This window comes from Clytia hemisphaerica, unplaced genomic scaffold (genome assembly GCF_902728285.1).
Source record: "Clytia hemisphaerica strain Z4C2 unplaced genomic scaffold, Clytia hemisphaerica genome assembly, whole genome shotgun sequence".
NCBI classification, from domain to species: Eukaryota; Metazoa; Cnidaria; class Hydrozoa; order Leptothecata; family Clytiidae; genus Clytia; species Clytia hemisphaerica.
This window is the reverse complement of record NW_027103336.1, coordinates 469,721-482,325: the sequence shown is the minus strand read 5'-3', so window position 1 is coordinate 482,325 and position 12,605 is coordinate 469,721. Positions and strand designations below refer to the sequence as shown.

The window sequence follows — 12,605 nt, the reverse complement described above, 5'->3', positions numbered from 1 at the left end:
ACAATCATGGACGAAAATTCTGAGTAAAAAGTAGAATATAACCTTCAAGGCCCACTCCCCACCCCCAATGGCAATGTTGAAAGGACATTGGAAAAGTTGGTCATTCATACTAAACATTATCACATGGGGGGGGGGGTGGTTGAGGGGGGACCATTAAACATTGAAGTCCATGATTATAGTAATTACTTTGTTTGTGAATGGTACATTTCTTTTTTTAAATCTGAAGAGAGATTTTCCTTTCAATCTGGCGTTTCTTTTAAATCCACGCGGGTCACGTGTTTAGACAAGAAATAAGTGGTTTCATTTATCACCTATATAGCCTTCATACTCATCATCTAGCGAAAAAGTTTCTTATATAGGGTGGTCTGTGAATCACACTACTTTCTAGCCCCTTTGGTGCTTTAAATTTTACTACCTGCGCGTGGCAATCTTTTCGGTTATTTTCTTGTAAAAGGTTTTCTTAGATAGGATGTTTTTGATGTAATTTTTTGTCATAAACCTTCACTGTTGTAAAGAGCATTTTATAAAACCAAAAGACACTTTGTAAAAATACTAGCAACAAATTTCCATTTTTTTATTAAAAAGCTGTAGCTAGCGGTAAACCGCAAGTAACCTTTTTCTTTCATTTTTCTTTCATAAAATGAAAACTGTAGCCAATAGATATTAATTATGATAGCATTTCAAAAATTTTAGAAATATTTGATAGCAGGTAGCATAAAGCGACCTATTAAGAATTGCCATGTTTTGTTTGAAAATCTAACTAGAATCCGAAGTATAGGCAAATACTGTAGTGTGCCGCTTCTCTTTTAAAGACACACCTCCATCTCACGTGACCATTTTTTTGGAAGTCAGCAAGAAGAGCTCGAAAAAGTTGTCATTTAGGAATATTGTTGATAATATATGCGTTGAATGAAAATCATTTTATAATTTAATTGTTATAAATAAGTCTACTCGTCTTTGTTTTTCTTTTCTTTCTGCTGATCGGCTGAAGTACCGGCAACCGATTTCTTCGTTGTTCGCTCAAAAACACTTTCTAACAAAGATGCAAAAGCTTCCCTTTCTTCATCATTTTTCCCATTTAAAATTTCTTCAACCATTTCTCGGATTTCATTTGAATCTTCTTTTTTCTTCTTTGCCCCCGCTAAATTTTCCCCGCCAGCGCTCGCTATCTTCTTTTCCACCTTCTTTTCAACAGCAACTGATTTTTCAGCCGTTTTTTTGGATTCAATTTTGTCTTCGATCGATTTTTTCTCCGTCTTGGTCGATTTAGCTTCTTCCACTTTAGTATCAGCGCTGATTTCGCTACTCTTCTTTTGCATGCATTCTCGTTTTCGAGTGTTACAAAGTTCCTTCGTTTCGTCTCTTTTCTTTTCCTCGATAACTTCTTTTTTCTCTTTCCGATCTGTATGCAATGCTCTCTTTTCTTCTTGAATAATTTCACGTTTGCTGTTCTCGCGGCCGCTCATATCTTTTTTTTCTTCTCGTCTTGCTTCCTCGTCAATCGCGCGGACGACTAGATCAACCAAATCGCGTAACGAATCATTATCCATGACAACGGTATCCATGATAACGGTAGCCTTCTCTTCTCTAGAGGCTGTTTCACGCTTATCAACGGTGTTCTCTTTCACACCTGATACATCATCTCTCTTTTCTTTTGCTTCACGCATATCGTTTGATAATAGATCATGTTTTTCTTCTTTATCATCTCGGCTTTCTCGTTTTGAGTTCTCTCTCTTTTCAGCCGCGTCCAAGATCTTCTCTAAGCCTTTAATTTCGTTTGAAAGAGATTTGTCTTCTTCAATTTCCTTCTTTGCGGTCTCCTTGTCAGATAAGTGTTAGTAAAAACGTACCCAGAGATGCCTTCCATTTTGTATAATTTAGGTACACCTTCACGGAGAGTGTTGGCGAATCCTGGTGAGGTCTGAATACGGACTTTGACAGCTTCCATAGGAGCGAGTGCAATATCAGCAAAGAACTCAGCACTGGCAGAAGCAGCCAAGTACAAGGATGTACGGTACAAGTAGCAGTTCTCTTCACCCATCATATGTTTCCATAAAGGATCTTGAAGACTTCGTAGAAGCCGAATTTGCATAAACCTTGCATGGAGTAACCGATTAATGTTGGAGCCCATCCTTTGGCGAGACCACGGACTCCTTCTTCAGCAATGGTGAGACGACCACCTTGGAAGATACCAGTGTATTTTGCAGGGTCGACCTCAAAGCATCTCAATGAGTTTAACAAAATTCAAGTTTTAAGTCAAGTTAACAGTTTAAAACACCCCTGTCTCAGTGCCCCGGTTGAACCTTGAAAGATGATCGAGGGAAGGTCAGGAGTGAGGTGAAATTATTCTGGAGCAAGGGGGACTTTCAAGGGAAACAACTGTTTCTGGTTAAATGGCTTTTTTTCATTTCAACCTTGTTTATTAATAGGAAAAGTATGCCACGTCGCTATTTTCGTTGAAGACATTTCGAGGCTCGAAAATATTTTCTCGGAACCTGATGGATTTGGGGGAATTGGCGCTGAAAAAAACAGGAAATTCTTCTAAAAGTCGTTCAAAAATACACGCTTTTTTTATAAGGATACACTTTATAAGACTGTCAATGATTAAAATGGTCAAAAAATTAAGAATAATGCTAAGAATATTACCATCATGGAATTTTGCTACTCAAGCTAAGAATGCCATTTTTGGAGCATTTTCAATTATAAAATGTCAATTACCCCCAAGTAAGGCTCACTTTTTTCACAAAAATGCCATTTTATGCTTGAGACGTATGTACTAACTGTTAAATCTAGTCTGAATTAGGATCCTAACCTAAGAATGCTGTAAGAATATTTTAGGATGATTTTCCCAAAAAAAGTTAAGAATATCCATGATGAAATGGATTTACACTATTCTTATAAAAACAGTGCCGTAGGAAGCATTTTCATATTGGGGGGGGGGCTGAAGTTTAGTGACACTGCGAGGGCCAACCATGGTTTAGCCCGAAGGGGAAAATTTTGAAAATTGAGCTCTAGATTGCTTAAAAATACACTCAAAACAGGCACATAAAAGACAATTATGACAAATTAAAAAAGAAAAACTTTGCATTTTGCAAAATAACCATTTTTGAAAAAATTATTGGGGGGCATAGCCCCCCCCTTGCCCCCCAGTTGCTACGGCACTGAAAAAAAGCGTGTATTAGAGCACAAAAGTTTATTTACATCTTTCCTTTCTGGAAAAGAGACATAAAATCTACCTTATCGGCTAAAACTTAGTCGGCCTTAATTATTAGTCGGCCCTAATTTTAGTCACCTCGTAAAAATTTAGTCACTAAGGGCCGACTAATAACTAAGTTTTGGCCATTTCTAAATTTTTAGTGGGCCTTGATTTTAGTGGGCCCAAATATTTAGTCGGCCCTAATTTTAGTCACCAAGCCAAAATTTAGTCACTTAGGGCTGACTAAGTTTTGGCCGATAAGGTAAGTATTTTTGTTGTTGTTTAGGGCTGAGCAGCGTTGGAGCACAGACCGTACAAAGAATCTGACAGCTGTCCGCTCAATGGAAGCTTTTCATTATGTTAGCTACATACCGTACAAAGGACGCCTTTTCGAAATGGACGGCTTGAAGGCACACCCTATAGATCATGGTGAGAGTTTTTGTAATAGACCTAATTCAGACGGTCGGCTTTTTTCCGTCTTCTGTATCTTCGTTCTATAAGAGAGATAAAGATTTCTTTCCTTTAAAGGTTTTGTTTTTAAATAAGAGTAATATCGTTTGCTTACTCATCAATTTTGATTTACAAGCTTTTTCACTTTGGATTGACAAGAATGTGGAGCAAGATTGGTCAGAAAAAGGAAAAGAAGAACATTTTTTGCTTATATCACCATGATATAACAATAGGCAGACACTGTCCCATTATGAAATATGTGTCTGATATGAAACGAGAACACAAAGTTTTCACAGACTTGTGAGCACCAGGCTACTAAGAATGACTAGAAAAGGAAAGTCCAGCCAGTTGAAGACTCTTTATCTCTTTCAATGTTCCGCCCTTTTCAATTCTGCTTCAACTTGTTTGAATATAAATTCTTTTAATGATGTACACGCTTTTTTTATAAGAATAGTGTACTTTGGATAAGGGTCAAGTATTCTTAAGAAAGTGCCAAAATTGAGGGTGAAATATTATTAACATATTCTTACTTTTTTAGACTTGACTTTTTTACAAACATGAGAAATGATCAATTTCAGAGTTTTGGACTTTTGTTCACACATTTGTCATTTGGGTTAAAATTACATTCCTTCTTCAAAGGTTCAATTTATCTCTAACAAAGGAAGCAGTTTTTTCTGTTAACCAAATACAAAATGACTGTATTCTTATCAAATTCTGTGAAATTCATCCTAGAGGGTATTCTCAGGGTATTCTTAGGATTTGGCCGATTTTCACCCTGATATTCTTATAGAAGATATTCTTATAAAAAAGCGTGTATTTTTCTTTCAAGCTCAAAGCGTTCAAAGGTTCTTCATTTTTATAATAAAATGTTACAATATGTCTTAGATTATTAGTCGTCCCTAATTTTAGTCACCTCGTCAAAATTTAGTCACTAAGTGCCGACTGATAATTAAGACCGACAAAAAATTTGGGTCATTTCTAAATTTACAAGCAGATGGAAAATAGGAGAAAGCTGGAAATACTGGAAAATAAGAAAAGCTTAGACTTTTAATTTGGCCCAAATTTTTAATCGGCCCTGATTTTAGTCACCAATCCAAAACTTAGTAACTTAGGGCCAACTAAGTTTTGGCTGATAAGGTAGTTCTTTATGCATACAATTGTTAATACGGTATACTCTTTTTTTATATAAGCATACGGGAAAATCAGGTCGAGGCTCAATATGTATGCTTAGCAAAATTTCATTTTAATTTATGCGTATTAATATGCTTTTAAACTTCGATTTGTTGAGTTTCTTTGGGTTCAAGAGAATTTTGTATATTCAAGTCGGAACATTGATTCGGCTCAAAGAATGGAAAGTTTTCTTTGAAATTTTTCGCCGCAGCAAAAAATCTTTGTGGTCTAAGAAAGCGCAAACAGCTTTAAAAGCAGCCCTAAAAAAAGATCAGCGTTATAGAAAAGCTGCACAATTTTTTTTGCATTTCAGCTTGGAGGTATGCTTAGCATTATGCTTATTTTTTTGCCGAATTTGAGCATAAGTATGCTTATAAAAACGTTATGCTTTAAAAAAAATAAGTGTGTATTTTAACCCTGCGTACGTAGTGAGGACTAGAGGGAAACAAATAAAAATCACAAATTTCTAATGTAAACAAATTGACGACAGTTCCATTTCTATTTCTATTTGGTTGAGTCGCAGGAGTTTTAGAGGCCCATTTTCGCAACAATTGACGCTTTCAATTAGCGTCCCGTCAGCACCTTGAACTGACTACCCAATTCCCCTCACATGGCATGGGTTGACCCGGACGAAGGTTCATTCACTTGCCAAGTGAACCGTTGCGAGTGGGAATCGAACCTCAGTCGCCTTTGCAGCAACCAAGGTAAATTACCACTATACCACAGCGCCTATCAAAATCAAAGCGTATCAAAATCATGAAAATGATAGTACAAAAACGTTTTGAAATGTCCACTTGATTTCAAGAAAACAACATAATCACCATCATCAGATTAGAGGGAAACAAATAAAAAGTCACAAATATATAATGTAAACAAATTGACGACAGTTCAAAGCGTATCAAAATCATGAAAATGATGATAGTAAAAAAAAATTTTGAAATGTCCACTTGATTCTAAGATTACGTTTTAATTTCTTTCGTTCACACAATCTTTGGGTTTTTTTTAGGTTTGATTTTTTATAGGGGATTTGTATTGTGTATAAAACTCCCGTCAGAGAGTATATATATCAAAATCAATTTCGGGGATGTGCGCATTTCCTTAGTTCGTACAAATTTGTGTTTCCCATACGTGTTCGTGATTTCCCTATTCTAAAATTAGCGACCGTAGCATGAAGGTAGAGCATGCAGCTACGGTGCGCAAGGTTGTGGGTTCGATCCCCAGCCGGGTCATACCAAAGATTCCCAAAATGGTACTTGATGCCTCTCTGCTTGATGCCCAGCAACTAAAGAGACGAATCAAGGGTAAGTGAAAAATCCAGGGAAAGGAGTGGCATCCTCCCCTACCTTCGTGTAGACAGCTATACAAAAAGGAGCCTTCGGGTCGCCCTCGACTGCGGTCGCAAACTTACTTTTTTTATAGTGAATCCTGTCTTGGATATGGCCTGTTCCATTCATCGAAAGGACTATCTCTCTCACCTCCCCAATGACTTAAGGTCTGAAAGTTTTCTCGGGTCATCCAATGGGGGGTCGGTAGTAAAATCTCCGACATATATGAGCAGTAAAAGGATTTTTACGAATTTTTACATATCACCACCCAGACTCTTGGAAGAAGTATTTTACTACCCTGGTAGTAAAAGTTTTTGGGACAATTTGTCAGCATGGAGACCACCAATTTTTTGGTTGGTTTTCGGACTGGTTTTACAAAAAAAGCTAAAAAATGATTATTTCTGTGACACATTTTTCACTTAGTGCAAAAATTAATGTTTTGCCCTTAGAATTAAAGTCTTTTTTATATTGACAAAAAATTTCAAGAATTTTTTGTTTGCAACAAACAACTTTCCAACAGAAAATATTTTCAAACTATAAAAATTTTCAGATTTTTTCAGAAAAGTCATCCAAAAAATCAAAAGAATTACAAAAATAGCTAAAATTTGCTAATTTTACCAGTTTTAACTACCCAGGTAGTAATTTTTTTTCAACATTTAACACATAGATACCACCCATTTTAGTATTTAACTACCCTGAGTAGTAAATTTTTTTTTCGATTTTTCGTCACACCACCACCTTAGTAAACGTCATTATGTCTGAGATTTTACTACCGACCCCCCTCCCCCCTGATCCAATATTAATCATGGAAACGAAAATGAAGGAGCTTTTTGAATTTCCACCTTTAATGCTAAGAAAACGTATTCATAAGTTTGATCAAGTGACTGTACATGTTTCTTTTATAATAACATACAATATTTTTAAAGCCTTCGGATATTCTTAAAAATTTTAAGTTTGAAGCCTAAAAGTGTTCTTAAAATGTTCTTAATTTCACCGTTTTGTTCGAATTATTGTGCAATTTCTAAGAAATTGGGCGTTTTAGAATCCATAAAACCTTAAAATGTTCTCAACTTGTTTTTAATTATTTTGGTTATCGAAGACTACTGTTCTTATACCGGGTGCGCCACAAAAAGGTTTCTCTCTTTGAAACTAATTTTCTCGAAATCTAAAAATTTTAAAAGAACCATACCTATTTCATTGGAAAGAAGAAAGATAGCCTTACATTTTGATGGGTCATTTATTAAATTCGATTAATTAGAACAAAAGTTATGTCCAATTGAATAAAAATGTTACTTTCAGAAAGTGCTCGAAAACGTTAAAAATCGACCTATCAAATTTTTACTTTATTTGACAATCGCAATAGCCTTTACATGATTAAAGGGACATAACAGTACTTGCGAAATTTGTAAACAAACTGTATGCAGCGGCTACAAAATCAAAACAAATGTCACATGTCAAAATAAAAAAATTAAACCAAATATGGCTAATTTTAATTGTTCAATTGTTTGACAAGTTTGTTTTGGACACGTGATTTTAATTGTCCTCTTTAATGACACGTGGTTCGCGCAATGTTTACATTTTACTACTGTAATGTCCCTTTAAGAGCATTTTTCATTAGCTAAACACATGAATTTTGAAACTGAAGGGTCGAAAGGGTTCAAAATCTTCATCAAAATTAATTTGATTTAGTTTTACCGAAATTTTACTCAGACTTTTGTTCCTAGACTGGATTAAAGTCTATGTAAGGCAGAATCTACCTCGAAACCCATATTTGATGTATTTTTATGAATTCTACTAGATTTTTTGACCTTTTTCGACGAATTTTCTTCCTTTCATTGAAATTCGACCTTCCTTTAAATAATAAAAGGTCATTTAGACAGCTAATTATCATTTTTAATGACTGAAACAAAAATACTGATATATCATGTAATTATGCTTCTGAATAATTTGATAGGTCGATTTTTAACGTTTTTGAGCACTTTCCAAAAGTAACTTTTTTATTCAATTAAGCATAACTTTTGATCTAATGAATCGAATTCAATAAATGACCCATCAAAATTTAAGTTTATTTTTCTTCTTTCCAATAAAATAGGAATGGTTCTTTTAAAATTTTTAGATTTCGACAAAATTACTTTTAAAGAGAGAAACTTTTTTGTGGCGCACCCCGGTATAGTTTTTTGTTCGTTAATATATAAACGTGTATGTTGATGTTCTTTGCTTATCAATGCGTTTGGTTTTAACTATTTTGGTTCCACTTGTTAACTCAAGGACGTCGTCGCCTTCCACTCAACTCTTCTAAGAACCCAGATCGAATGGAATATTTCCAAATGCAAACATGTTATTTTGTAATGTCGGTCTGTAAATAACGTGTTTAATTTGCCAACTGAGTGGTCGTTTCTTTCTATCTTTCTTTCTATCAAACTTGCATTTTTTCATTGTTTGTTTCTTGAAGCATCTGGTTACTCTAGAAACGAATTTTTAAAATTAATAATGTTATTTTTACACACATAGACAAAAGAGACGACGTAAAAGCTTTGCTGTCATTACTGTTGATAAAGAGATTTTTCCGCTCGACTAATTTGTATTGTATTATTACACCAGGCCTACAAAAGGAATATAAGGTCTTATCCAATGTAACAGACGCCTCAACTGTTCTCAGATCATAATAAAATCGAGCACAACTTTTTGCCATGAATTGCATATCGGATGGAAATAAGTCCTTTTGTGGATTATTCATGCTCTAGGATAGACGATGCTATCGTCCGTATAATATTTTATCATGATATAACAGAGTTTGTATATTATAAAACGTAATATGTTGCGTTGCCCTGGCCTCATTGATTTTTGCGAAAAACTCCCGTAGATTTATTGCCGAGCTTGAGAGAGAAAACCAAAACAAAAAAACATCGAAGGAAGGAAAGGGGAAGCAGTTGCAAGCACATGACAAGAGTTAACTTTATCCATGGTTGTTTTCTTGGAGCACAAGGTTCTGGTTTTGTGAACAAGAATATTCTTGAAGGCTGGAGAGCTGTTGCTTTTTTTGGTTCGAAGGGATTGTTTTCCTCAAGGCTCACAAACAAATTCTAACTTTGATTTTTTGGAAATTCTTAAAGAAAGAGGATATACACGTTTTTTTTTAAGAAACTAGTTTTACCAAAGCAGCCTCGATTTTTCTTTTAAGAAATCGGCCTTTTGAGCTTTAAATGTTTCTTCCATGTTTCTAAACTTTTCAACATAATCAGCCTATTTTTCATGTAAAGAAAAAAAACATTCGTTTTGTTTGGAAGGTTCTTTAAAGAAACGTTTAAAAAATTTTTATTTTCTCATTCTCAGCCTCAGCATGTTTCTTAGATGTTTCGGGCATTCTGAGCCTCATGTTTCTTAAAAGTGTGTTTCTTAAAAAAACAACCTTGAAATTAAACAGTAAAAAGCTTTTTCAGGGCGCACTCGTTATTTTATCTTGATAATTTTAATAGTGGGTTTATAATGTTTTGATAATGTGGGTAGTTGTGCGCCTAACTGATAAATGCACAATGGTGCAATTTTTGCACAGGTGAGTACCAAGCTTTAAAGTATAATAAACATGGCAGACTTTTCATAAAACAATATTTTATGTTGAATTTTGGAGTAAAGAGTTTTGTTTATTGATTTGGTTCAATAATTTTCCATGGGGAATGTATCTTTAATGTGTTATTAGTTTGCTTTGCATGAAAAATATTACAAATTAGACTAAATCCTTTCAAATTTATAGCTAAAAAAACAAAAAAACTTTCACCACCAGCAAATAGCAATGTCTAATGATAACAGATTGAATGAGGTTCTCAAAGAAACGCCCTACGTCGCAAATGGAGAAGTAATTAAAGGGTTTGGACGAGGAAGTAAGGAGCTTGGAATTCCAACTGCAAATTTTCCAGAAACTGTCGTTGATAACTTGCCAGAATACATTACCACTGGTATTTACTATGGCTGGGCAAACATCGATCAGGGGCAAGCCTTTAAAATGGTTGTTAGTATCGGCTGGAATCCTTACTATAACAATGAGAAGAAATCCATTGAAACACATATCATTCATAAATTTGCTGATGATTTTTATGGGTCAAATCTGAAAATAGTGATTGTCGGTTTTATACGTCCAGAGAAGAATTTTGATTCACTTGAGTCTTTAATTGAAGCTATCGAATCAGACATTGCACATGCAAATTCAAAATTGGACAGTGGCAATTTGGACTCTTTCAAATCCTATTTATAACCCAGACCCATCATTATTAAGGATCTAGAAATTAGAATTTTAATTGTTAAAAGAAAATAATTCTGATGTTTTTGTGAGGAATATTATTTTTGTTATTGACAATGTCAATAACTTTTCCACTTTTTTTAGATTAAATTAGAATGAACTATATACCGTGGCTTGTTTCTGCCACAAAATCGCGCTGATATTTATCATGATAGTTAACAGGGTGAGAAAAAATCAAATTTTATTAAATATTTTTTGAAAAAAGCAAGATAAAAATAACCTTGTTAAAAGTCGTGTTACGATATGTAAATTTTCTTGTTGCACTTAAAAAATAATACGGTAGAATAAAATTTTTTAGAAAATCACCCAATTAAACTTGAGCGTTTCGGGCAAATAATTTGACATTTTGGACAAAAGAAAATCACCCAGTTAGACTTAAGCGTTTCTGGCAAATAACTTGACATTTTGGACAGGATGAAATCAACCAGTTAAGTTTGAGCGTTTCGGGCAATTAACTTGACAATTTGAACAGGAAAAATCACCCAATTATAGGTTTGAGCGTTTCGGGAAAATAACTTGACATTTTGAAGATAATTCTGGATAGCTTAACTTAAATTGTCGGGAAAACAATGTTTAAATATTTGCCTGAAGACCTATAAGCTTAACACTTGTCAGAAAAAGATGTTTAAATATTTGCCTGAAGAACATGAGCTTAACTTGTCGGAAAACAAATGTTTAGATATAATATTGACCCGTTTTGCTAAATGAGAACCTGATCAAATAATTGACATTTTTTTGGCGTCATTTTTTTCTGAAAATGTGTCATCGCGAATGTCACGATAATAACTTGCCAGTTATCATGATAAACTAATTTGACCAGATAAAAATTCGGATTTAACATGTCCGACATGTAGCTCTGTTAACAATAGAATTTTGTAGCCTACTTATTTACATTACATTTCATTTTCAATTTTCACTACAACGCGATTAAAGGCAGAAACAAGCCACCGTAACTATATATTATTTACTGCACTGCACACTTGGTATTAACATTTCAATACACTACACATAGATCTTTTAGATGATAATGATGATCTACCAACCATACACACTTTCCTTCGCAATATTTAATTATTGAAAATTTAAATAATTTTGATTATTTTAAAGAATGATACTGTAGCAGCTCTAATTATTTGCAATTTTGCTCTCTATTTGAGCGATATGTTTTTCCAGTGAAATGGAATGGAAAAGAGCTACGAAATATCCATGTTTATAGTTTATAATTATATTCACAATGTATGTTTGGAAAAAAATATCTTTGTAATATCAATCAGCACTGCACATGCACTATTTTTTAGGTTTTTTCGTAAGTGCAATATTTTAATTATGTTAAAATGTTGAAAAGCTTATATTGATAAAAAATCAAGTAAGTCGCAACTAACAAAATTTCTTAAGATCTATAACAAAAAATTCCATGTGTAGTAATTACCTGAACTTAGAATGCTATACATTCATATTTAATATCAGACTTGCAATACAATCACTTTGGGCTTTTTATAGAAATTGTTCGTTCCGAAAAGTGTGGAATACTATTTCTTGAATACATTATTTGAATTTTCAAAGACTGTTCGATCTGCTAAGGGATTTCATTAGAAAAATCTTTTATAAGAACAATTTTATAAGAACAGCGAGGTTCAAAACTGCCAAAAAATCAAAACAGTTTAAAAGAAATGATAAGCCTCTTCAGATATAATTGTTCTTATAAAAGAGCGTATCCAGCAGAATCTTGGATCGTTCAGATTTTTAATCGCTAATAATATAATTCCTTTTATAAAAACTTCAAAAACTTTTCCAGTTTTAAGATTAAAAAATGGTCTTAAAATGTTTTCAATTTCACCATGTTGTGATAATTTTCATGTAATTTCCTATAAGAAATCGGATGTTTTACATTCCGCAAAGCCTTAAAATGTTCTAATATAATTAGTTCTTATATAAAAGACGGTTATATTGTCGTAAACCTAGACGACCCTCCCCCTGAAAATCCATATTTCCTTGGTTTTATTCCTAGATAAGTCTCCCCATGCCAATAAACCCAAAGTTATGTAATACTCAAAATCAAAATTGATGATGTAGCTTTATTAAGAAATAATTGCTGTCATCATTTTCACGTATAAGATTACTATAGTCACCATTCCCCTATATCTTTATGTAGCCTTTTGTATTAGAGTCA

The 12,605-nt window shown here is 33.8% G+C and overlaps 2 protein-coding genes across 2 annotated transcripts; one reads left to right on the top strand and one right to left on the bottom strand.

The window, feature by feature from the left end:
- Positions 1 to 947: 947 nt before the first annotated feature.
- Positions 948 to 1,667, bottom strand: LOC136818145 (uncharacterized). The gene has a single exon (XM_067074506.1). The coding sequence runs from the start codon at positions 1,665 to 1,667 to the stop codon at positions 948 to 950; it is 720 nt and encodes a 239-aa protein (XP_066930607.1).
- Positions 1,668 to 9,931: 8,264 nt separating this feature from the next.
- LOC136818135 (riboflavin kinase-like) lies at positions 9,932 to 10,390 on the top strand. Its single transcript, XM_067074496.1, has one exon. It carries the CDS (start codon positions 9,932 to 9,934, stop codon positions 10,388 to 10,390), a length of 459 nt encoding a protein of 152 aa, XP_066930597.1.
- Positions 10,391 to 12,605: the final 2,215 nt, after the last annotated feature.

What these genes read in the sequence shown, in the direction of transcription:
- LOC136818135 (XM_067074496.1), top strand. Translation starts at nt 9,932, where the DNA reads ATGTCTAATGATAACAGATTGAATGAGGTTCTCAAAGAAACGCCCTAC.
- LOC136818145 (XM_067074506.1), bottom strand. Translation starts at nt 1,667, where the DNA reads ATGCGTGAAGCAAAAGAAAAGAGAGATGATGTATCAGGTGTGAAAGAG.